The sequence below is a fragment of the Myxocyprinus asiaticus genome, chromosome 30 (genome assembly GCF_019703515.2).
Source record: "Myxocyprinus asiaticus isolate MX2 ecotype Aquarium Trade chromosome 30, UBuf_Myxa_2, whole genome shotgun sequence".
Taxonomy (NCBI): domain Eukaryota; kingdom Metazoa; phylum Chordata; class Actinopteri; order Cypriniformes; family Catostomidae; genus Myxocyprinus; species Myxocyprinus asiaticus.
In genome coordinates, this window is record NC_059373.1 from 19,198,776 (window position 1) to 19,225,128 (window position 26,353).

Sequence of the window (26,353 nt, forward strand, 5' to 3'; positions counted from 1 at the left end):
TAATCAGATTTTACAGTGTTTGTATCATTTTTGTTTATTCTTTGTTTATGAAGAAAGTGTAACTACTTGACTCAAGTCTTAAGTGCTGGCTCTCTAATTACTAGTGAACACTCATTGGTCTGTTGATATACAGTATGTATATGTATTTCCTAGATTAGAGGCATGTACTGTACAGTAGTGAATATGCACAAAAGGTTACAGTTAAAAGTAATTAAGTGGGCTGTAGGGCTTTTATTGCATCAAACAAGTGAACAATACAGTGGTTTGCATTGTGTATAGACAATATAAGAGATAAAATGGTAACACACATTGGACAGTAGTAACCAAAGATGCATTATTTACAAACTTTGTTCTTAACATAAAAGTATTCATTCATAATTACAATGATGGAAGAAAGAACTGAAGGGAGATGTAAGAATAAGTTTGAATAAGAAAGATACAGACTGGGCACAGAACAATGTTCTGTATATTAAATGAATCTCAATGTAAAGTCTTGCCCTTAGCCACTTTTCATGTACTATGCATGATATAAGCCCATTTACTGGACTCACTCACCTGTATATTACTGTGTCATTTAAATGGAAACTTCTTGCATGACTGGTTAAAGACATTTAACTGAATACTGATTGACCAGAGGGAAGAATACAACATCTGTTCCTAAAATATGCATCTAAACAGTCTTCCTGTCTGTGAGAGTATTGCTGAATGAAATGCCTTTTATATTGCATTTGAATTATAGGCATGTCATCATTATCATTTTCAAAGTCAGCAGATGGACTTGCTTAGAACTCTGCTCTATAATAACCTGCTGCATGCGTGAAACAAATTGGCTGAAACTAATAATATGCATTGAAGCATATTTTAAGTATTGCCCTAGTAGCAATATGTAACTTATGTTTAACACACACTAATCCCCATACACAGTATATATATTTGTGAAGTGAAGGCTCTATAATGTCATGCAATATGATTTTTTTCTGATTTACATAAGACAAAAAATTATTCAGCATTGTACCCAAACCCCACATACAGAGAGATGTTGTTCACTTTTGCCCCTATGGTATTAGTTAATTTTCAACATTTTAAAATGTCAAATCAAAAACTATTTTCTTTTGTAAATGAACAGAAATAAAATGTATTTTTTAATAGTACTGGTCATGGTAATTAATTAAAAAATTTAAACAGATACAAGAAAAAACATTTTTGTATAGACAGATTAGTTTATAGAATACAATAGCTTAAGGCTTGGAAAAAGCCGCTTTTGTTGTTACACTGAATTAGAGGTATTTTACTTACAAATGTTTACACATATATTCCAGTGCAATATACCCAATACACAATAACCCTAATGATTTCAACCAAAGGTTCCAATGATAAACATGAGTTGAACTGTTGAATTACATTTCAAATAAATCTAGCACATGTCAGGTGGCGGTATGACAAACAAATATCATGGCCTTTGTAAAAATTTTTTTTAATTAAAACATTGTGGTTTGTTTGCTAAATTTACATTCCAAAAGGAGTGTAAGACACTTGTTTGGAATTTACAAGTGATTATGTAACAGCCAACATAATCTGAAATGTCCAATATTTTTGACTGGAGTGGTTCTTTACAGACTGACTTTACAGAAATGCTTAAAAAGAATTATAAAATAACTATCTCTATGTAATGCAGACATATGTTTAATGAATCTAATCTAGGGTATTTTCAGAATAAATTATTGATCCTAAAACCATCCTCTTCCCCCCTTTTGTTTTTGCAACCATCCTTCTATCCCTTAAATGAATGAATGAACGTTACATTTATATAGCGCTTTTCTGACACTACACTCAAAGTGCTATACATAGTGAACAGGGGACTCTTCTCAACCACCACCAGTGTGCAGCATCCACCTGGATGATGCGACGGCAGCCATAGTGCGCCAGTACGCTCACCACACACCAGCTATTGGTGGAGAGGAGAGAGTAGAGTTATAGAGCCAATTAATGTATGGAGTGCTTTCGGTCTCACTACCTAAATGAATGATTACAAAATAATCTGATTCTATGAGACAAGACATGCCTTTCCAAAAGTAGGAAAACCCCCACACAGAGCTTAAGACACATCCTAATATCACTATAATTGATATTTTATGAAATTGTGATGCAGAGTGCCTGTGTGCCTATGTAATTTATCTTTGGAATACTGAACCCTGAGTGCTTTTGAGTCCTGTGGCTGTTTTTTCTTTTTTCTTTAGGGTCCAATTGGGGACACTTATTGGTGTAATGAGCAAGTTTCCACCAATAAGACTGCTGATATTTACAGTTTCCACAAATGTTAAAATTATTTGCCACCAATTTCTCCTACTAAACACTTTGAAGAACTAAAACTGTTATGCATATAGTGTAAACAGCTACTTGTACTGACATACATAAAAGGCACTGGGGTTTATCAGTTTGGTGGAAATCAGACCCAAACCTGCCATAGACCTGATTGACTTTTTGTATGGTATAAATCAAGCACTGAGGTGCACAGAGACCCAACTGCAGAAGATCTCACTGCTCTACTTGCGTCGTCCATGATGGTGGTGATGGTTGTGCATGTCCTCCATGTTTACCCTGCCCCACACCCCAATCACAAAGGCCTCGATCTCACACTCATTTACACCACGAGCGATGCGGAAGTAGCCATCCTCACCCCAGTTCTTTCCCCACGAATTGGCTGCAATCTGTGGAGCGAACATAGATTGGTTAAAATTGTGTAAAATGAGTGAAAAGTTCCACTTGAACAGAGTAATCTTGTAGCATATGTGTTGGATATAATTTCTCACCCAGTACTTGTGTGTTCTACCATTGTAGTCCCTGTCCTCTCCCCATCTGAAAAAGTACAGTAAATATCAGCATGGTGAGAACACAATGGTACGTTCAATAAACTTTATTAGCTGTCACCTGAAAATCAACTGTCATATAAGTTCTGTAAAATATTCTTAAATTAGATAGCAAAAAAATACATTTTATGTAAAAATTATAGAAAAAGTCTGCACATTCAAGTCGCAGGACACAATGCAGCAAATTTTGTTGAAAATATATGAAAAATACGTTTGTGTTTCCCTTTTAAATTAAGTTTATTTTTCATACCCATTGGTAAATAGATTTTTTTTTTTTTTTTTTTTTTTTTTAATTAACATTTTTTATTGATTCAAAGAAAAAAACACAACAGAGAAAAACACAACACATACACATCGGATCAACATTTAACTTTTAACCCCCACTAATATCCTTCCCCAAACACCAACCCCACCCTAACCCCCAACGAACACCCCCGTGGTCACATAAAATAATACACACACAAACAAACAAACCAAAAAATAAATAAAAATAATAATAAAATAAATAAAATATATAATAAACATACATAATTAAACTAAACTTCTCTCTCCCCATCCCTTCCCCGAGAGTCCCCCAAAACCACCAAATACTTACCCCACTTTCTAATAAACAAGTCCCCAAACCCCTACCTGCCACCTCCTCAAAAGCTGCCACCCTCCCCATCTCCGCACACCACTCCGGAAATGATGGCGCTCCGTCCAATTTCCAACCCCTTAAAATAATTTGTCTGCCAATCATAATACTAGTCAGAACCCAATTTTTAATATATTTGTCCCCCTAATTTATGACCACCCATCGCCCAAAATACAAAGTCTGGGGCCAAGTCAAATTTGAGAGCCCAAAACGTCATACAAATAACTCTGAACCTTCAACCAAAAATCTTGGACCTTAACACACCCCCAAAAGACATGGGTTGTATCTCCAACTTCTGATTGGCATCACCAGCAGGTGGTGTGTCTTTAAGACCAAGCCTATATAATCTAGAGGGGGTCCAATAGAATCTATGTAAAATCTTGAATTGCATAAGGTGAACCCTTGTATCTCTAGGTGCAGTCTTGACATATTTTAGAATCCTAGCCCACACTCCTTCCTCCAATACCAAGTTCAAATCTTTCTTCCATAATCTCTTAATAGAAGTTAAAGCTCCATCCCCCAAACTCTGAATTAGCAGGGAGTAATACACTGATGCCTCATGACCTTTTCCAAAAGCAGTAATCACCACTCCCAGAGTATCTGCTGCTTTAGGGGGGTGTGTGCTATTCCCAAAAACAACATAGAGCAGGTGGCACAGCTGTAAATACCTATAAAACTGAGATCTGGGAATCCCAAAATGATGAACCAAAAAAACACTCCACTCTCATACAGGTCACTGAGTGTAGTAACCCCCTCACAATCCACTCTGACCAACAGAAAGGGGACTTATTAATATGTAATTTAGGGTTCAGCCATATGCTTGAGGCAACATTTATTTAAATGTCAGAATTAAACACTGGACACTTTTGTTCAAACCATGTGCAAATGTGAGATAACGGGGTGTGACTTAACTTCTCCGGTTAGTTTCGCAATGGCAAAATATGGGCAAGGAATTCCTGTTCAACATGAAACCAGGGAGGGGCTCTCTCATGTGGAAGCGACCAATGAGCCAAATGTCTGAGACCGAATGCATAATAATAAAACAAAATCTTGGGTAGGCCTAGCCCACCTTTGTCAATCAGCCTATGTGACTTGTTGAAATGTAATCTGGGACTTTGCCATTCCAAATAAAGGACTTCGCTATGCTATCAAATTGAATGAAATAAGTGAGGGGGACATCTACAGGGAGAGATTGTAGCAGGTAGTTGAATTCTGGATTACAATTCATTTTAATAACATTAACCTTCCCAATCATAAATAAATGTAATGAAGCCCACCTACTCACATCACTCAAAAACCTTTTTATTAAAGGGTCGAAATTAACTCTAATTAAATCATACAAATTAGCTGGGAATAAAATGCCCAAATACTTAATGCCCTGTTTGGGCCACTGGAAGGGCCTCTGTAACCTGAGAATTTAGAGAAGGAACTAATAATCCTGTGGAGACAAGGCATAGATCTAATGGGGTCAGAGACGAATAATAAAATATCATCTGTGTAAAGCAAAAGCATATGTGCCACACCTCCTGCAATCACCCCTAGAAAATCATCCTCCTTTCTTATCCTGGTTGCTAATGGTTCCAGGGCAAGACAGAATAATAGTGTGGACGGAGAGTAAAATAATCTGAAATTAATCCATTTGTTTGTACCGCCACTACCGGGTGTCTATAAAGTAACTTAATCCATTCAATAAAAATATTCCCGAACCCATACATTTCCAAAATCTTAAAAAGATCAACCCATTCTACCATATCAAAGACCTTTCCGGCAGCGACCGGAGTCTGATCATTCGTCACTGACCACATGATATTGATGAAACACCTAATGTTATCAGAAGAGCTGCGGCCCTGAATAAACCCCACATGATCTATATGTATAAGAGATGTCATAACTTTACTTAATCGGTTAGCCAGAATCTTTGACAAAATTTTAACGTCTAGCTGGATCAGGGAAATTGGACGGTAACTCTTATACTCGCTTGAATCTTTGTTCTTTTTAAGAATCAGACTGGTCCGGGCTTGTGTCATGGTTGTCGGAAGCTTTCCATTCTTTAATGATTCCGTATAAACTTCTAACAAAAGTGGAGCCAGTTCTGTAGCATAAGATCTAAAGAATTCCGCGGCAAAGCCATCTGGCCCCGAAGACTTGCCTTTAGGCAGGGCCTTAATACCTCGTCAAGCTCCTCCAAGGTTATCTCAGAATCAAGGGAATTTTTTTGCTCAGTCGTCAGTCTAGGGAGATCTAATGGTTCCACAAAGTTTCTAATATATTCATCAGTAGACGAAGACATGGAACTATAAAGATCAAGATAGAATTCTTTAAAAGCATTATTAATATCAATGTTTAAGGTAAAAATTTCACCACCAGCAGATTTCACTGAGGAAATGGTAGAAAAAGACTCTCTCTGCTTTATATATCTGGCCAAAAGCTTCCCTGCTTTGTCCCCGACTCAAAATATGACTGTCTTGCCCTGAATAACCAAAACTCCACTTCCACGACAAGATAGTATTATATCTGTATTTCAATCGGGTCAATTCTCTGAGGCCATCAGACAACATTCGGTGCTTCAGTTTTGTCTCGGTACTTTTAATATTCTCTTCCAACTCCACGAGTTCTCGTGCTTTGAATTTTTTGATGAAGGAGGCATACTGTATGATCCGACCCCTAAGAACCACCTTAAGTGCCTCCCAAGCCACGCCCACAGAGGATACTGAGGACCAGTTGGTCTCCATATAAACACTGATTTCAACCTTTAACATTTGTTGGAAATCAGGATTTTGCAAAAGGGATACATTAAAGTGCCAACTATATGATTTCTTTTTCTCTATATGTGGCAACACCTCTAAACTCACCAGGGCGTGATCTGAAATGTTTCTAATTGAGCAATCAACGACAGAAGAAATGAGGGACTTAGATATATATAAAAAAATCTATTCTAGAATAAATCTTATGGACTGATGAAAAAAAATTATAGTCCCTACCAGATGGGTTCAAAAGTCTCCATATATCTGTAAGACCAAGATTTTTACACATCCTGTGAAGCATCACTGTTGCTCTAGGGGGTTTACACACTTTGCTTCACTATGATCAAGGACTGAGTCCATCAATAGATTAAAGTCTCCTCCCAATATTATATCATGGGGGGTGCCAGCGGCTTGCAACGTCCCTTCAAGATCATAAAAAAAGCCCTGATCATCAGCGTTAGGTGTGTAAATATTAGCCAGAATCAACCTTTGCCCCTGAATTCTGCTAAAACAATAAGGAGTCTTCCTAATTTATCTTTAATCTGTTTGAGACATTTGAACTGTAGATGCTTACTTATCGGTGTAATGACTCCCCTGCTCTTACTTGAGCTAGCACTAAATAAAATATGTCCACCCAAATTTTTCAGCTTCCTGCGTGGAAAGATGTGTTTCTTGGAGAAACACTATATCATATTTTGTTTAAGAAATAACCTTCCTTCTTTTTATGGCGTGCCCCAGCCCATTCACATTCCACGTGGAGAGAGACAATCCACTCATATTAACATTTTAAATTTTTACATATTAGAAAAATAAAATTATAAAGACCACATTCCAACTTTAGTGCCACAGTCAGACCCTGAACTTCCCCCAGAACCAAACAGAAAAAAGAAAAAAGTGCGCATTAACCCCGCGCATGACAGCGCCAACTGGCGTCCATCCCTCTAAACTCAAACAGTCCATGTATGCCTACGAGAGTCCCCGTGACAACTTTGCCATCAGATTGCTCAAATGCGGTGCTTCTGTACAGATTTTGTGAGACAGAATTACATAACAGAAAATAATCTATAAAAAACCTCCAGCCAATAAGCAGAATAAACAAAAAGAACGTGTACATTCATTCACAAAACTGTCTGGAAGGTGTGTTCCTCCACAAAACAAATTCCAGCCGCTAGCGGAACCAGCACACACACACACACACACACACACACACAAAATAAAAAATTAAAAAATAAATAAAAATCAGTTCAGTTTCCTCGGACAGCCAAACTAATGTTCAGTGAGCCGGCTGTTTCATAAGTGCAACAGATGCCCTAATCCTTCCAATGTCCTGCAAAAATACTCCACGAAACAAACTCCAGCCAATAGGAGGCATAAGCACAAAGAACGAGCAGATTCATCTACAACTGTCCCGAAGGAGTGCTACTCCACAAAACAAACTCCAGCTGCTAGGCGGAACCAGCACAAAAAGAAACAAAAAAGGCACCCAGCTTCCTTGGATGGTCAAGTGTATGTTCAGTGAAGCTCACTTGGAGGCATGTGAGAAACACACCATGACTTCCTCAGTCCATTGATTTTATGAAAGACATCGCTTGCTGTGGGCAAGTAAATATTTTGCGGCCATCCTTAGAATCTATTCTCAATTTGGCCGGAAACATCAGTCCAAAAGCGACCTCCGTTGATGTAAGAGTTTCTTGCATTCCTTGAATCGATCACGTTTCTCTCATCGAATTCGCAAAGTCTGGGAACAAGAAAATGCCATGATTCTTCCAAGAAAGCTTTCCTTTGTTCCTTGCCTCACACAACACGAGATCTTTAACATATGATCTCAGAAATTTGGCCAGAATTGATCGGGGCCTGTCTCCCTCAGCTGATCTGCAAGCCGGGACTCTGTGAGCTTGCTCGATTTCCAGTTTATAGCCTGTTATGTCGAGCAGACTCGGGAAGAGCTCATCTAGGAATTTCACCATATCTCTGCCTTTTTCATGCTCAGCAATTCCAACAATTCGGACGTTGTTTCGCCGATTATGATTCTCCAAATCCTCCAGTTTTTCCCAAACGCGTTCTATCTTGCTTGCTAGCGGATTAGCAGCTAATTCCCTCTCCGATGACTCCAGATAATCGATCCGTCTTTTGATGTCCCCAATTCTTGTAACCAACTCAGAGAATTTCGTTTCCATCACAGTAATCGATCAACATATTACAGCAAGATCCTCTAAGTCAGCAAAAACTTTCGTCAGCATCACAGACATGTTGGACAGTTGATGTTGAATTTCTCCCGCTGCGCCGTCCAAACCGAGTCCCTGATCTGCGGCCCTGTCAGAGGTATCAGCTTGAGCACGTAAGTGTCTTTAAATAGGTCCAGAGCCAATATATCTTTAATGAAAAATAATTAAAGAACTAGCAAAGTGTGCAGAGCTCACCGTTTACACGTCCGCTCCTTGCAAGGCATCACGTGACTCTGGTAAATAGATTATTTTTATTATTATTATTATTATTATTATTATTTTAAACATAAACCTCACTAAATTTTGTTAGAATTCTTTGAAAATAAGGCACACCATTTTGCTTCTCAGGTCAATTTATTTTGTTTTAAGGATGTTTCAAGATCTTTACTGGAAAAATATTATTTTGCAGTGTAAACTTTGTTCTGTCTGTTTGAGCAACCTGACCACTATACATAGAAACACTGGCTCAACCAATGGTGTGAGTTTAGGGTGAGACTTTCTATTCGTCAACCAATGGCAGAGGGTGGGAGTGTTTGGGAAACCTGTTTGAAAACAGAGAATATTTTTGCAATTCCCTCTTGTGACACTAGTGGCACAGAAATTACACACTTCACCTTTAGGTCCAAACTGAAAGTATCATTCTAGTGGAGTAGAAGATCCTTCAAGTACCAAAATATATCTTGAAAACATTGCTGTGGGCATGCCAGCAGCATCTAGGGTTCCCCTGATGAGGTGAATTTCCCCATGTGTCTATTTCTCAGAGAGAGGAAGGGCGTGAGCATCGGAAAGCTACACACTACCCCCTCACATCTCCTCAAATCAACAACAACATCATGGGTTGAACCTTCACCATGCCCAGAACTTCCTTTCCCTTCTCCACCTGCCCTGGTTCCTTGTATCAGGGCACTATTCTCTGACATTCTCAATACCTGTTATCTTGATTCGGAATGTTCTTGTCAATCAACACATGCTTCAAAGGGCTATTTATTTGTTATTGTTTATGTGAAATTCTTGGATTAAATATAGTCTAGCCATGGCCAATTCTAAGGGAAGTTTTCCATCATACTCTGTAACATATCGTTCTGTCCACAAACAGTGCTTATTAAACTCTACTGGGAGAAGAACCAGCATTCATTACACCCAAAAAAAATAAAAATAAAAAATAAAAAATAAATAAACAGTGTCCTCACATATAAAAACATCAAGATTCAGATGGCATTTTCTACAAATACTTTTGACATTCATTACATTTTTTGAAGTATTAGAGGCACAAATTCCATGTTTTTTGTTGTGAGAACTATTAAAGTATATGCTCCATAAACTAACATATAGTTAACCTAGCATGACAAGTAGCTAGTTTTAAGCACATAAAATGTCTATATCCCCCCTTAAAATTAGGATTAACTGTCAGAAATAACAGCTTAGTAAAAGCTAGTTTACAGGGAGGTTAAATTTGCAACCCTGTTACTTGTTTCTCAACTGTTTATTTTTTATTAATGTTTTTTTATTTAATTTTTTTTTATTATTTTTTTTTTTATGTTTATTTAATATTATTTAGCAAAATTAGGGGGAAAAAAATGACAAAATAAAAAATAACAAAATTAAAAACAAATAATAAAATAAAAAAGTTTAACCTACTGAGGTTGATGATGAACATTTTCTATTGTCTATTTGATAAAAATATATATATATTCAGGCCCTATTTTGTATCCTTTTCATGAAAAGCACCAGGCGTATCCCCTAAAACTAGTGGCTGTGCACTTTAGCAAAGCCAGAAAACGTGTGGGTCGAACCTCTGCTATGGTCTTATCTCACAATGTTTCCTACCCTTGGCTCTGGACAATGACAAACATACCACTGCTTCCATAAAAGCAGCCCCTGACATGCTGTCGGTTTAGGCCTCGCTGTCTGCATTGTGGAGTCGGGATCAGCCCATTGAACAATGCCATTTCCATTACACTGGACATCAATGAGCTTTCCACAAACTTTCCCAGGTCCTGGGCTTAACGGAATGCACTGCGGTTGGATTTTCCCCATAAAAACACTGCTGCTGCCCCCATATGCCAACTCTATATTGCAAGCGTCCTCTGAGCATCTAGAGCAGCACAAGAACCGCAGAGTCAGCGAGTGACAGGAGGCTGAGAGAAAAGCCAGGGTTCAGACAGATTTTTATTCAATATTACCATCACCAGTGAAGGATTTCAAATTTACAGACAACAGCAGCAGGTTAGACTGTACAAGTGCTCAGACAAACCAGTGCAAACTCCCACTGAAAATGTTACCAAAGACATACTTGGTCTGTTGTTGGTTTTAGAAGGATTTTGGGCGTTTGTCAACATGTCAGCCATAAGGTCGACCAGCTAGACAACCTTGGCCAGGCTAAAAGACCACTAGACCAACTGAAAACCAGCTTGGTCAGGCTGGGAGACTACTAGATTAACTAAAGAACAGATTGGATAGCTGAGAGACCACTAGACCAACTAAATACCAGCTTGGTCAGATTAGACCAACTGAAGACAGGTTTGGCCTGGCTGAAAAACCACTAGACCAACTGAAGACAGGTTTGGCCAGGCTGAGAGACCACTAGACCAAAAGCAGACCAGCGTGGCCATGCTGAGAGACCATTAGATCAACTGACAACTAACTTGACCAGGCTGAAAGACCACTAGACCAACTGAGGACCAGCTTGGCCAGACTGAGAGACCACTACACCAATCGAAGACCAACTTGGCCATGCTAATAGACCACTTGGCCAGGCTGAGAGACTACCAGACCAACTGGAGATCACTTTAAGCTGGTTTAATTTTTTAATTTGTTATTTGTTTGCAGAGCCAAGCGTGTTATGCCTATGTAACTAATAACTGCCTGAAGGGGCCTGGAAAAAACTACAGTATATACTGTAGCACTCAGTTATCACATTCTAGCACATCTAGAATATCTGAGAAACACTCTCCTTAAATATTTTTATGTTTTTTTAGATATACTTATATTTAGGTGCATTTGTCTGTGAAAAGAATGCATACCATATCACTTGCATAATGATACCAAATACTGCAAGTATCAGTGATATACTGTATTTTCACACACCAGTCCAGTAACTAAAATGCAAAACATGCAGACCAGTAACAGGTTGAAATATCTAATGATATGATGGAAACTCAGATGTCAGCAGGAATATTCAACAATACTTGGCAGAAGAAAACTCACAAATCAAGAACGATTTAAACATCTGTATGTACTGTAGCTCACAAATTAAGAGTGCTCATTATTGGAAAAAAATAAACTGCTCCTATTTTTGTTTTGTCCTCATTTTAAAAGACTTTTATGAACAAGGTAAACTAATTTAAACTCTTTTTGTTTTAAAGTATTGAATTAAACCAAGCATTCTTTAACCAGTCCTTAACTGCATCCTTCATAAGTAAAAAAGATGTAACTTCTGAGAAGAGAGCAGTGTACTAATGCAATCAGTGCTTCTATTGAATTTTAGTCCATTCAGCAGTGAAAAGAGGGGCTGATGAGTTAAGAATTACAGCTGTAGTGCTATTATGGGGATGACTATGTATAGCAAAACCATACATAGGGATCCAGGGTCATTCCTCTGGGGCGGGTCTGGAACACCAGTCATCCAGGTGTTTTGTCTGCCAGCAAAAACAAATATGTCTGTAAGGCAGACAAGAGGGGTCGCAATGTCTCTCTATATAAGGATTTACGCCTTGTATATTATGTTTGCTTGTTCATTGTTGAAGTATTCCTGAATTTTTTGTCAAATGAGTATCAGCAAGAAGCAACTGAATGCAGCAACAGAAAAATGATCAAAGGATTAAGATAAATTTTGTTATCCAAAATGTGCTCTGAAAATATTGCCAAACACCCATTCTTCTTCTTCAACCCTTCTGTTTCCACCACTGAAGATGAAAGATTATACAATGCTGTGGGGAAACTACTAGTCTTACCCCGTTATCCTGACGGAGTGTGCTGCATGTTTGCGGTACTGTGTTGATTTGTGGTAATTCACATCTGTATGTCTGTAAATTCCACTCTTATACACAAAGAAATCCTCATGAACCTCCATGATGGCTAAAGGGGAAAAAACAAACAGTAGACATACCTATTATGCACAGTATGGTGGCATGTATCTTTAAGTAAAATTTTGAAATACAATGCAAAGCCATTTACTGTGGATATAATGCAAAGCATTTTACTGTGAATTGTAGAAGCTTTGAATTTGTGTCCAAAACTGGCTTTTAACTTCGAATGGCATTGTGTTTTAATGCAAAGAATGATCTTTGGCCTTTAGACGTCATTCATTCAACATTTAAAAGCTGATCATTCATTCTTATCACTTACAGTCATACTGCGGGACATACTATGGTGGCTTTAAAAGCACAATTACATAATAACCCACAAGCAAACCCAAACATCTTGTTCCCAAGCAGTTCAAAGTGAGATCAAAGTTGCAGCTACTGCTACTGTATTGCTCAAATGAGTTCAACTTCACATGGCATTAAGTAAAACCCAGCTAGATGCAAGGTTCTGGAAAGTTCTGAAGAAACTTTCATTCCCTGCTGACCACCCACCACAAGCTGTTGTTAAAGGGTGAGTACATCCAAAATAAAAATGATATTGTTCTTTACTCACATTTGTGTCATTCCAAATACATATGACTTTCTTTCTTCCGTGGAACACAAAAGGAGATGTAAAGTAGAATGACATTTTTTTATGTAAAAAAAAAAAAAAAAAAAAAAAAATACAATAAAAGTGAATGGTGACTGAGGTTGTCAGTCCCTAACATTCTGCTTAACATGTACTTTTGTGTTCCATGGAAGAGAGTAAGTTTGAAACAGCATGAGGATGGGTAAATGTTGACAGAATTTTCATTTTTGGGTGAACTATCACCTTTAAGTTGGGCTAAATGGTCTACCTGCTTGGCAAAAGTGGTGTTTAGCTGGTTGGCCAACTGAAAAGTGCCCAAAACCCCTCTAAATCATCAAAACAGACTAGCTTAACCAGCATGACTTGGCTGGGAGACCAGCTAAGAACCTTTGGCTGGTTTAAAATGTCTATTTTTTTGTCAGCAGGCTTATGGGAACTACCTGTACCCTGTGGCTGTTTGGGTTTTTCCAGACATTGCTAAGGGATGCTTAGCTCAAACACTTGCAAATACACAGCACAGTAAACATAGCCTAATGAGCACACACTCACACACACACACACACACACACGAAGACAATCCTTTCATCTCAGATTTTTCAATATGAGCCAGAGGTTAGACAGAATTTTTGTAAAGATTAGAAATGAAAACTGGCGTAAAGCCAGAGTTCCCTCTTGTCTGGAACAATACAACAGAACGCTGGCACAGGATCATGGAACACCCCAGAACATCTCCACACAAACACACACAGACACACACCCAGATATTACAGTCTCTCTCTACCATGCACTCTATCATATTACTCTAGGGGATTTTTCCCAAGAATTCAGCGCATATGTGACAAGCTTAGACCTAAAGCTCAAGGCCTTTTGTACAAACTGAATGCTGTATGGGTGTCCATGAGAGACTAATAATACATAAAGCAAAGACTGGTAGATGTTAACAGTATTACGCAAGTATTTTTAACCATTCATATCCTCTGGCTCACAGTCTTGCACAAGCAAACACACAGACACACATTTCTGGAGAAATCCATACCTTGCACAGGGCCATTATCCATAATCTCTTTCATAATCTCCTTCTCCTGTGAGCAAGAGAGCAGAATCTACATGTCAGTGAGTTCAACAAGCTAGAATGAACAGCATCTTCCACTCTAATACACATTATACAACAGTTAGTTTGCTCCTTTAGTCTGATTGGACAAGCAGAGTTCCAAGAGTGCTGAAATTCAGTATAACAGTAATTGGACGATTCACTGTTTGTATCACTCCGCATGTCTGTTTCTGTCATATTACAGACAGGATGCCAGCCTGTTTGTTGCTCTGCAACACGCAATGATTGATCCTCTTTTTGAACTATTTTTATTAATGGAGTAAATATCTACAAAATTAATGGCCACATTGTGTCAAAAATGTAAGTTACTCAGTATTAAGCTTATTCATTGAACTGTTGTATAAAAGTAATCTTAAGGATGATGAATTGACCAGTCATTAAACACTTTCCTGTGTCGCATCTGGAACTCTATACTGTAAGATCTAAACACATCTAGATGTATGTATATAATGTAGACTATGCATTAAACAAGACAAATGGGTGGTGGGATATATATGTAGCTTGGGAAAAGAATGCATTAGATTATGACATGACTACTGATGTAATGCCTCTCCCGACAGTTGCTGCGTTATTTCTCCCTGTGGCTTTGGGATGATGGGTCTTGATTGATGAAGAAATGAGCACAGAAATGTGCACAGATGCTGGGTATGAGGGAAAAAGCAGTAAATCAATGACACTTTAACCATTGGGATTACACCGGCAGAGTTAAATATGTTTTATAGAGGGTGTGATTCTATAATTTGACATAATCATGCAAAAACGTCAGAGCAACACACAGGACCCCTGATTGCACATAAAACCCTAGTGACAGAAGGAAAATGGGATTGTATGATTTCTACTGCCTTATTTTTAAACGTCCCCAGACTGAATTGTTTAGATTAAATCTTGTCCTTATTAGAGTGGTCAGTTTGCTTACATTAGAAGACAGCCTGTACGGTGGAGTTGACTGATAGATATCATTGTGGTAGCTGTGACTGTTGGGACAGTGTGCTGTGGCCTGCCTCTTTCCTCTGCCCACTGCTCGACTCTGCATCATACAACGGGCAAACTCAGCAGGGGTTTGCTGGGGTGAAGAGAAGGGGTAACACTCCTCTGTCACAACCCTGAGAGAAAAAGTAATTAGCAAGTATTGTATTGTATAAGTATTGATGTCTTCTGACTTCTGGATGAACCACTTCAGATCTGGTGTTCTATTTGATGTTGGGTGAAAAATATGCAGTGAATTACCCTCTTCGCCTCAGGTACCACCAAGCTCCATCTATACGGCCACCGGCACAGCCATCCTGGTGACGCCTGTCACAGGAAATCAGATTCTGAGGCGAGAGCTGAGGGGTCATGTGACCCATTGATTGAATAGAGATCCGGTCTGATGCAACAGCTAGGAGTGAGTGAAATGGTTCAGATATGAGAGACAGGACAAAAGAACCTCAGTGTTGTACCTTTTAAAGTAATATTACATAACACACTTGAAACACTTCACTGTATCTACTGTTTTCAGCTATGTTCTTGGCTCTGAATGCTGTGCTCTGTGCTATGTATTGTCTGGCTCACCTGCGGTCGAAAAGGCCCAGGACGCATTACAGTTGCCCTGGTCCAGGGGCTCATGAATTTTGCCAGGCCATTTGTCTGCTGCATTGAAATAACTTGGCAGATGATCGTTTCCATTCATGTTCATCTACAGAACATAAAGCAAGAATTTGTTCTTTATTAACTTGCATTAAATGCATCCATGGTGTGAAAGAGGAATTGGTGACATAATCAAATTATTTCCCTGTGACGTCTCTTCACAGGGCCTCACAACAGATAAAATGCAGTATGGATCTCCAAAGTCCAAGATTTGTATGAGCAAAATTCAAGCTTTTTTGTGATTAACATTATTTATTGATTCATATATTAAACAAAGAAAAGCAAAACACATAAACAGAATCAATATTTAACCCCCACTATTACCCCTCCCCCTCCCAATCCCCATCCCCACCCTGACCCTCAACAACATCCCAGTGGTCACACTTGATTATAGACACATAAAAAATAAAATAAAAAATATAACAAACACACACATTAACAACTACACCTCTCTCTCCACTGCCCCTCCCAGAGCCCTCCAAAAATGCCAGATATTTGATCCATTTCCCCACAAAAGAGTCCAAATTACCCAGTCTTCTAGATGACCCTTCTTCAAAAGCCACCACCCTCCCCATCTCCGAGCACCACTCCTGAAATGGGGGCACTCCAGCCGACTTCCATCCCCTTAAAACTATTTGTCTGGTGATCATGACACTGGTTAGAACCCAATATTTTTGTATGTTTATTCTCTATATTGATGACCCATTGCCTAAAATACAGAGTCTACATCACACATAAAACTCTGAACCTTCAACCAAAATTCTTGGATCTTAACACACCACCAAAAGACATGGGTTGTGTCTCCATCTTCTGATTGGCATCACCAGCAGGTGGGTGTGTTTTTAAGACCAAGCCTATATAATCTAGAGGGGGGTTCAATAGAATCTATGTAAAATCTTGAATTGCATAAGGCGCACCCTTGCATCTCTAGATGCAGACTTGACGTTTTTTAGAATCCTAGCCCACACTCCCTCCTCCGATACCAAGTTTAAATCTTTCTCCCATAATCTTTTGATAGAAGTTAAAGCTCTGTCCCCCAGACTCTGAATTAGCAGGGAGTAATACACTGATGCCTCATGACCTTTTCCAAAAGTAGTAATCACCACTCCCAGAGTGTCTGCTGCTTTAGGGTGGTGTATGCTACTCACAAAAATAGTACAGAGCAGGTGGCGCAGCTGGAAATCGAGCGAGCTCACAGGGTTCCGGCTCAGCGATCCGCTGAGGGAGACAGGTCCTGATCAATTCTGGCCAAATTTCTAAGATAATCCGATAAAGATCTTGTGTTACGTGAGGCGAGGAGTAAAGGAAGGCTTTCTTGGAAAAACCACAGCATTTTCTTGTGCCCAGACTTTGCGAATTCGACAAGGGAATCCCAAAATATTGAATCAAATTTTCAAAGGATCTCAACACTCCACTCTCATATACACTATATTGCCAAAAGTATTCGCTCACCCATCCAAATAATTGAATTCAGGTGTTCCAATCACTTCCATGGCCACAGGTGTATAAAATGAAGCACCTAGGCATGCAGACTGCTTCTGCAAACATTTGTGAAAGAATGGGCCGCTCTCAGGAGCTCAGTGAAATCCAGCGTGGTACTGTGATAGGATGCCACCTGTGCAACAAGTCCAGTTGTGAAATTTCCTCACTACTAAATATTCCACATTCAACTGTCAGTGGTATTATAATGGGAATGACAGCAACTCAGCCACGAAGTGGTAGGCCACGTAAAATGACAGAGCGGAGTCAGTGGATGCTGAGGCACGTAGTGCACAGAGGTCGCCAACTTTCTGCAGAGTCAATCGCTACAGACCTCCAAAGTTCATATGGCCTTCAGATTAGCTCAAGAACAGTGCATAGAGAGCTTCATGGAATGGGTTTCCATGGCTGAGCAGCTGCATCCAAGCCATACATCACCAAGTGCAATGCAAAGCATCGGATGCAGTGGTGTAATGCACGCCGCCACTGGACTCTAGAGCAGTGGAGACGCATTCTCTGGAGTGACGAATCACGCTTCTCCATCTGGCAATCTGATGGACGAGTCTGGGTTTGGCGGTTGCCAGGAGAATGGTACTTGTCTGACTGCATTGTGCCAACTGTGAAGTTTGGTGGAGGGGGGATTATGGTGTGGGGTTGTTTTTCAGGAGCTGGGCTTGGCCCCTTAGTTCCAGTGAAAGGAACTTTGAATGCTTCAGAATACCAAGAGATTTTGGACAATTCCATGCTCCCAACTTTGTGGGAACAGTTTGGGGATGGCCCCTTCCTGTTCCAACAGGACTGTGCACCAGTGCACAAAGCAAGGTCCATAAAGACGTGGATGAGCGAGTTTGGTGTGGAAGAACTTGACTGGCCTGCACAGAGACCTGACCTCAACCCGATAGAGCACCTTTGGGATGAATTAGAGCGAAGACTGCGAGCCAGGCCTTCTCGTCCAACATCAGTGTCTGACCTCACAAATGCGCTTCTGGAAGAATGGTCAAAAATTCCCATAAACACACTCCAAAACCTTGTGGAAAGCCTTCCCAGAAGAGTTGAAGCTGTTATAGCTGCAAAGGGTGGGCTGACGTCATATTAAACCCTATGGATTAAGAATGGGATGTCACTTAAGTTCATATGCGTCTAAAGGCAGATGAGCGAATACTTTTGGCAATTTAGTGTAGGTCACCGAGTGTAGTAACCCCCGTCACAATCCACTCTGACCAGCAGAAAGGGGACTTATTAATACATCATTTCGGGTTCAGCCATATGCTCGAGGCAACATTTAAATGCAAATGTCCGAATTAAACACTGGACACTTTTGTCCATACCGAATGCAAATGCAAGATAACGGGGTGTAACGTAACTTCTATGGTTAGTTTGATAGAAAGGCTTTGCAATGGCGAAATAGGGGCAAGAACTTCCTGTTCAATACAAAGCCAGGGAGGGGCTCTCTCAGGTGGAAGCGACCAATGAGCCAAATGTCTGAGACCGAATGCACAATAAAAAAAATCTTGGGTAGGCCTAGCCCACCTTTGTCAATCAGCCTATGCAGTTTACTGAAATGTAATCTGGGATGTTTACCATTCCAAATGAAGGATTTCGCTATGCTATCAAATTGCTTGAAATAAGAGAGGGGGACATCTATAAGGAGAGACTGTAGCAGGTAGTTGAATTTTAGAATACAATTCATTTTAATAACATTAACCTTCCCAATCATAGATAAATGTAATGAAGCCCACCTGCCGATATCGCTCGAAAAACTTTTTATTAAAGGGTCAAAATTAACTCTTACTAAATCACACAAATTTGCTGGGAATAAAATACCCAAATACTTAATGCCCTGTTTGGGCCACTGGAAGGCGCCCGGCTGAAAATCCGTTACCGGTCGATACACTGTCAGAGTCAAAGCTTCGGATTTAGACCAATTAATTCTGTATCCCGAGAACTTAGAAAAGGAATTAATAATTCTATGGAGGCAAGGCATAGATCTAGTAGGGTACGAATAATAAAATATCATCTGCATAAAGCAAAAGCTTATGCCCTATACCTCCCTGGAAAATCATCTTCCTTTCTTATCGTGGCTGCTAATGGTTCCAGGGCAAGACATAACAACAATAGGGAAAGAGGGCAACCCTGCCGGGTGCCCCTATCCAGAGTAAAATAATCTGAAATTAATCCATTTGTTTGTACCACCACTACCGGGTGTCTATAAAGTAACTTAATCCATCCAATAAAAGTATTCCCGAACCCATACATTTCCAAAATCTTAAAAAGATAATCCCATTCTACCATATCAAATGCCTTTTCGGCGTCAAGTGAGATGGCAGCGACCGGAGTCTGATCATTCGCCACTGATCACGTGATATTTATGAAACGCCTAATGTTATCAGAAGAGCTGCGGGCCGAATAAACCCCACCTGATCTACAGGTGCATCTCAATATATTAGAATGTCGTGGAAAAGTTCATTTATTTCAGTAATTCAACTCAAATTGTGAAACTTGTGTATTAAATAAATTCAATGCACACAGACTGAAGTAGTTTAAGTCTTTGGTTCTTTTAATTGTGATGATTTTGGCTCACATTTAACAAAAACCCACCAATTCACTATCTCAAAAAATTAGAATATGGTGACATGCCAATCAGCTAATCAACTCAAAACACCTGCAAAGGTTTCCTGAGCCTTCAAAATGGTCTCTCAGTTTGGTTCACTAGGCTACACAATCATGGGGAAGACTGCTGATCTGACAGTTTGTCCAGAAGACAATAATTGACACCCTTCACAAGGAGGGTAAGCCACAAACATTCATTGCCAAAGAAGCTGGCTGTTCACAGAGTGCTGTATCCAAGCACGTTAACAGAAGGTTGAGTGGAAGGAAAAAGTGTGGAAGAAAAAGATGCACAACCAACCGAGAGAACCGCAGCCTTATGAGGATTGTCAAGCAAAATCGATTCAAGAATTTGGATGAACTTCACAAGGAATGGACTGAGGCTGGGGTCAAGGCATCAAGAGCCACCACACACAGACATGTCAAGGAATTTGGCTACAGTTGTCGTATTCCTCTTGTTAAGCCACTCCTGAACCACAGACAACGTCAGAGGCGTCTTACCTGGGCTAAGGAGAAGAAGAACTGGACTGTTGCCCAGTGGTCCAAAGTCCTCTTTTCAGATGAGAGCAAGTTTTGTATTTCATTTGGAAACCAAGGTCCTAGAGTCTGGAGGAAGGGTGGAGAAGCTCATAGCCCAAGTTGCTTGAAGTCCAGTGTTAAGTTTCCACAGTCTGTGATGATTTGGGGTGCAATGTCATCTGCTGGTGTTGGTCCATTGTGTTTTTTGAAAACCAAAGTCACTGCACCCGTTTATCAAGAAATTTTGGAGCACTTCATGCTTCCTTCTGCTGACCAGCTTTTTAAAGATGCTGATTTCATTTTCCAGCAGGATTTGGCACCTGCCCACACTGCCAAAAGCACCAAAAGTTGGTTAAATGACCATGGTGTTGGTGTGCTTGACTGGCCAGCAAACTCACCAGACCTGAACCCCATAGAGAATCTATGGGGTATTGTCAAGAGGAAAATGAGAAACGAGACCAAAAAATGCAGATGAGCTGAAGGCCACTGTCAAAGAAACCTGGGCTTCCATACCACCTCGGCAGTGCCACAAACTGATCACCTCCATGCCACGCCAAATTGAGGCAGTAATTAAAGCAAAAGGAGCCCCTACCAAGTATTGAGTACATATACAGTAAATGAACATACTTTCCAGAAGGCCAACAATTCACTAAAAATGTTTTTTTATTGGTCTTATGATGTATTCTAATTTGTTCAGATAGTGAATTGGTGGGTTTTTGTTAAATGTGAGCCAAAATCATCACAATTAAAAGAACCAAAGACTTAAACTACTTCAGTCTGTGTGCATTGAATTTATTTAATTCACGAGTTTCACAATTTGAGTTGAATTACTGAAATGAACTTTTCCACGACATTCTAATTTATTGAGATGCACCTGTATATGTATAAGAGATGTCATAACTTTACTTAATCAGTTAGCTAACATTTTTGACTATATTTTTACGTCTAGCTGGATCAGGGAAATTGGACGGTAATTCTTACACTTGCTTGGATCTTTGTCCTTTTTAAGAATCAGACTGATCCAGGCTTGTGACATGGTTAGCGGAAGCTTTCCATTCTTTAATTATTCTGTATAACTTCTAACAAAAGTGGAGCCAGTTCTGTAGCATAAGATTTAAAAAATTAAGAAGCAAAGCCGTCTGGCCCCAGAGACTTGCCTGTAGGCAAGGCCTTAATTACCTCACCAAGCTCCTCCAAGGTTATCTCAGAATCAAGATAATTTTTTTGCTCAGTCGTCAGTTTAGGGAGTTCTAATGGTTCCACAAAGTTTCAAGATAGAATTCTTTAAAAGTGTTATTAATATCAATGGCCGAAAAATGGTAGAAAAGGGAATGGTAGAAAAAACGCACATTAAAGCGCCAACTATATGATTTCTTTTTCTCCGTATGTGGCAACACCTCTAAACACACCAGGGCATGATCTGAGACTAAGATGTTTTCAATTGAGCAATCAACAACAGATGAAATGAGGAATTTAGATATAAAAAAAATATATTCTTGAATAAATCTTATGGACTGACGAAAATAATTTATAGTCCCTACCAGATGGGTTCAAAAGTCTCCAAATATCTGTAAGACCAAGATTTTTACACATCCTGTGAAGTGTCAATGTTGCTCTAGGGGGCTTACACACTTTTGCTTCACTATGATCAAGAACTGAGTCCATCAATAGATTAAAGTCTCCTCCCAATATTATATCATGAGGGGTGCCAGCAGCTTGCAACATCCCTTCAAGATCTGTAAAAAAAAAACCTGATCATCAGCGTAAGGTGTGTATATATTAGCCAAATTCAAATTTTGCCCCTGAATTTCTGCTAAAACAATAATGACTCTTCCTAATTTATCTCTAATCTGTTTGAGACATTTGAATTAACTTATCATTGTAATGACTCCCCTGCTCTTACTTGAGCCAGCACTAAAGAAAACATGTCCACCCCATATCTTCCCAAATTTTTCAGCTTCCTGCGGAGAAAGATGCGTTTCTTGAAGAAACACTGTCATATTTCTTACGTTTAAGAAGAGAAATAACCTTCCTTCTTTTTATGGGGTGCATCAACACATTCTCATTCCACGTGGAGAGAGACAATCCACTCATACTAACATCTGACATTTTGACATATTAGAAAATATTTATTGTGTGTCAAAACTAAAAAAAATAAAGACCACATTCCAACATTAGTGCAAAAATCAAACCCCAAACTTCCCCCCCGAACCAAACAAACAGAAAAAAGAAAAATGTGCGCATCAACCCCGCACTAGACAGCGCCAACCGACGTCCATCCCTCTAAACTCAAACAACTTTCCCATCGGATTGCTTAAGTCCGGTGTTTCTATACAAATTTTGTGAGACAGAATTACACAACAGAAGATAATCTATAAAACAAACTCCATCCAATAGGCGGAATAAGCACAAAGAACGTGCAGATTCATCCACAACTCTGTCCTGAAGGAATGTTATTCCACAAAACAAACTCCAGCCACTAGGTGGAACCAGCACAAAAAGAAACAAAAAAGGCGCTCAGCTTCCTCGGATGGTCAAGTGGATGTTCAGTGAGTCGGTCCACTTCGCTGCAACGTGAGTACCACAAAATAACTTACCCAGTCCATTGACTTTATGAAGGACATCGCTTGCTGGGGACATGTAAATACTTTACGGTGAAAAAGCAACCTTCCATTGATGTAAGAGTTTCTTGCATTCCTTGAATCGATCACGTTTCTCTCTTATCGAATTCAAAAAGTCTGGGAACAAGAAAATGCTGTGGTTCTTCCAAGAAAGCATTCTTTACTCCTCGCCTCGCATAACACGAGATCTTTATCGGATGATCTCAGAAATTTGGCCAGAATTGATCGAGGCCTGTCTCCCTCAGCGGATCGCCGAGCCGGAACCCTGTGAGCTCACTCGATTTCCAGCTCATGGCCTGTTATGTCGAGCAGACTCAGAAACAGCCCATCCAGGAATTTCACCATATCCTGACCTTCTTCGTCCTCAGAAATTCCAACAATTTGGACGTAATTTCGCCAGTTACGATTCTCCAAGTCCTTCAACTTCTCCCAGATGTGCTCCAAATCCACCTTGGTCACTGGCAAATTAGCAGCTAATTCCCTCTCCAATGAATCCAGATAATCGATCCATTTCTCGACCTCCCCCACTCCTGTAACCACCTCAGTGAATTATTTCTCCATGGCAGTGATCGATAGACATATTACTGCAAGATCCTCCAAGTCAGCAATGACCTTCGTCAGAATTGCCGACATGTTCAACAATTCTCGCCGAATTTCTTTTACTTCTCCGGCCAAATCACTCGGGGCCTCCAGGGGGGCGTCAGCTTGAGAACGTAAGTGTCTTTTAATGTCTCCAGAGCCTGAGGATTTTGAATTCTTTGACATATTGTATTCCTAGAACAGTTAAGGATCAGGGTGTATCGAATCTCACCAGTTTATGATATAAAAAGTATTAAAACTAGCAAAGTGCGCAGAGCTTGCCGTTCACACATCCGAATCTCACATGGCGTCACGTGACTCAAAACTCAAGCTTTTGAGTGGTTATGTAATTGTGATTTGTTGATTGTGTAGGGTTTCGGAAATATTCCAGTGGAACAGACGTTTGAGACTGCTTACGTTTTACAACTCAACCATTAATGTGACTTACTATGATTCCATTTTCTGGAAAAATTGTGTTCCATCTGAAATAAAGTCCTCGTAAAAATCCTAATATTCCCAATAGTCAGTCATAGGCCCCTCAAATCTATAACTCTGTACAAAATCAAATCACATAAATCAAAATTCTCATCCTACAGTTTCATTAGGCTTGAATAAAGAATTAATTTACACTTTCTCTTATAAAAAAGAAATATGCAACAGGCTTCTGTGCACCTCTCCCTCTTTGGTAATTCACATCTGCTCCTGCTGTCGTCCTACATTTCAGCCTTTGATATTATCATGATTCTCCCTGACAATTACCAGATATGAACCTATGGAATACAGGTGGTAAATTGTGGTGGTTAAAGGGTCCCTGTAGGACCAAAGCACTCACAAATAAAATAAAATGTCCCCATGAGGGAAAATTACATACATTGTGGGGCCAACGGCTTAATAAACATACTAAATGTCTTAAGAAAAATCTAAAAATGCAAACAGATTTATGTTAGGGCTAGGGTTAGAGGATAGAATATGATCTCAGTGTACAAACAACAGAAATCAATTGAAAGTCCCCACCATGATACAATGTTAGGTCCCCACCATGTTAGGGTTTGCAGTGAAAAACTAATTTTAATCTTGTATTTGGTCAAAATGCCTTTGGTTTCTCCATAACAATGAATAAATTATTAAGTTAAAAAAAAGTAATTAAATTATTATTAAACTTGTTTATACATGCAATGTCATGGTGTTTTGGGTGATTACTAGGGCACTGCTAGGACATTGTTATGTAGTTGCTAGGGTTTCACTAAATGGTTGGAAGATGGTTGCTTACTGACCTAAATCAAAAGAGACCATGCCTAAGTCTCTATGAAATCCTGATCTCTTGATATGTGTGAGGACATTTCCAATTGGATTTTTTGCTCATTTTTCATCCACCAGGCAGACATTCATATTCGGAAATTAAAATGTAAAAAAAACAAAAAACATATATATATATACACACACACACACACACACACACACACACACACATATATATATATATATGTGTGTGTGTGTGATTCTGTATTTGTTTCAAACAGATACAATTTGTAAGTAATCGAATTATCATCCTTGGCACTCAAAATGAAGGGTTTACTGTAATATCACCAGTAAAATAATTGTACCACCATACTGTAAGTGGTGCTCTTTTCAGATGCAATGTTATTTTAAACAGCTTGAGTTAATATAACACACAAGCTGGCAATCTTCGTGTTTATAATCAAAAGGCAGGTGCTGTATATCTACTGTACCATTTTTTTTATTTTTTTTGACCTGATCAAAATGGTTGTTAGGAATTGTCTACCAAAACAGAAGGGGTAAGGCTAGTCTGCAGTATTTATGATTAGCTTTACAATATATACAAACAATAGACTATGATATGTAATTTATACAGCTAATAAACGAGTGTGTGAGTGTGTATGCAGAACTCAGCCCACTCTTTAGCATGAACATTGTGGCGTGAATGTAAGTGTGTTTTAGGGCAGAAGGTAGGCATATAAGCTTTTATGGGGCTTTTGTGGTTCTTGACTCTAGTGCCACAAACGGGTGGAGACATGTTGGAGGATGTGGGCTGAAGAGAAAAGGGAAGAGGGAGGAAGATAGGGGTATGAGCCCCTATCTAGATGTGAAAGTGCCCTCTCACTCTCTCTCTCTCCTTTATTTCTAGAATTCTTTGATTGTGAGATGGGCTCTTATGTAACATGTTGGTGTAGATCAGTGGTTCTCAACCCTGTACCTGGAGACCCCCAACACTGCACATTTTGTATATCTCCCTTTTCTGACACACCCAATTCAGGTCTTGGAGTCTCCACTAATGAGCTGATGAGCTGAATCAGGTGTGTTTGATTAGGGAGATATCCAAAATGTGTAGTGTTGGGGGGCTCCAGGAACAGGGTTGAGAACCACTGGTGTAGATCTTGAACAGCTTTCTGCAGATAAAGACTGAAAGCCTCAGTGAGCCGTATAAAATAACACACAGCCAGACGGTCACATACAGGATGCAAGAGCAACTGACCATCCAAATACTCTCATTCACTGTACCACACCGCACTGCAAGCAGCTGATGTATTACAGAGATCAAACAACAGTCTGATTTCCTAATCCTGCCACTTATTCTTGCTTTGATGATCCCTAAGGGCATTCTGAATTACACTGAAGACTATTATGGTGAAAAGTGTGAGAAAGGATCATCAGACAGCCGTCAATGAG

At 39.5% G+C, this 26,353-nt stretch overlaps 1 protein-coding gene across 1 annotated transcript in view; it reads right to left on the reverse strand.

Moving 5' to 3' along the window:
- Positions 1-211: 211 nt before the first annotated feature.
- The window catches only part of tinagl1 (tubulointerstitial nephritis antigen-like 1), a 50,786-nt gene continuing 24,644 nt past the window's right edge, over positions 212-26,353 (reverse strand). The window contains exons 6-12 of the mRNA XM_051664334.1: positions 15,786-15,909; positions 15,462-15,612; positions 15,151-15,337; positions 14,160-14,205; positions 12,424-12,547; positions 2,811-2,856; positions 212-2,708 (exon numbers count right to left, since the gene is read on the reverse strand). Coding sequence (XP_051520294.1) covers positions 2,544-2,708; positions 2,811-2,856; positions 12,424-12,547; positions 14,160-14,205; positions 15,151-15,337; positions 15,462-15,612; positions 15,786-15,909 — 843 coding nt within the window. The 3' untranslated portion in view covers positions 212-2,543. The remainder of the gene's footprint in view (positions 2,709-2,810; positions 2,857-12,423; positions 12,548-14,159; positions 14,206-15,150; positions 15,338-15,461; positions 15,613-15,785; positions 15,910-26,353) is intronic.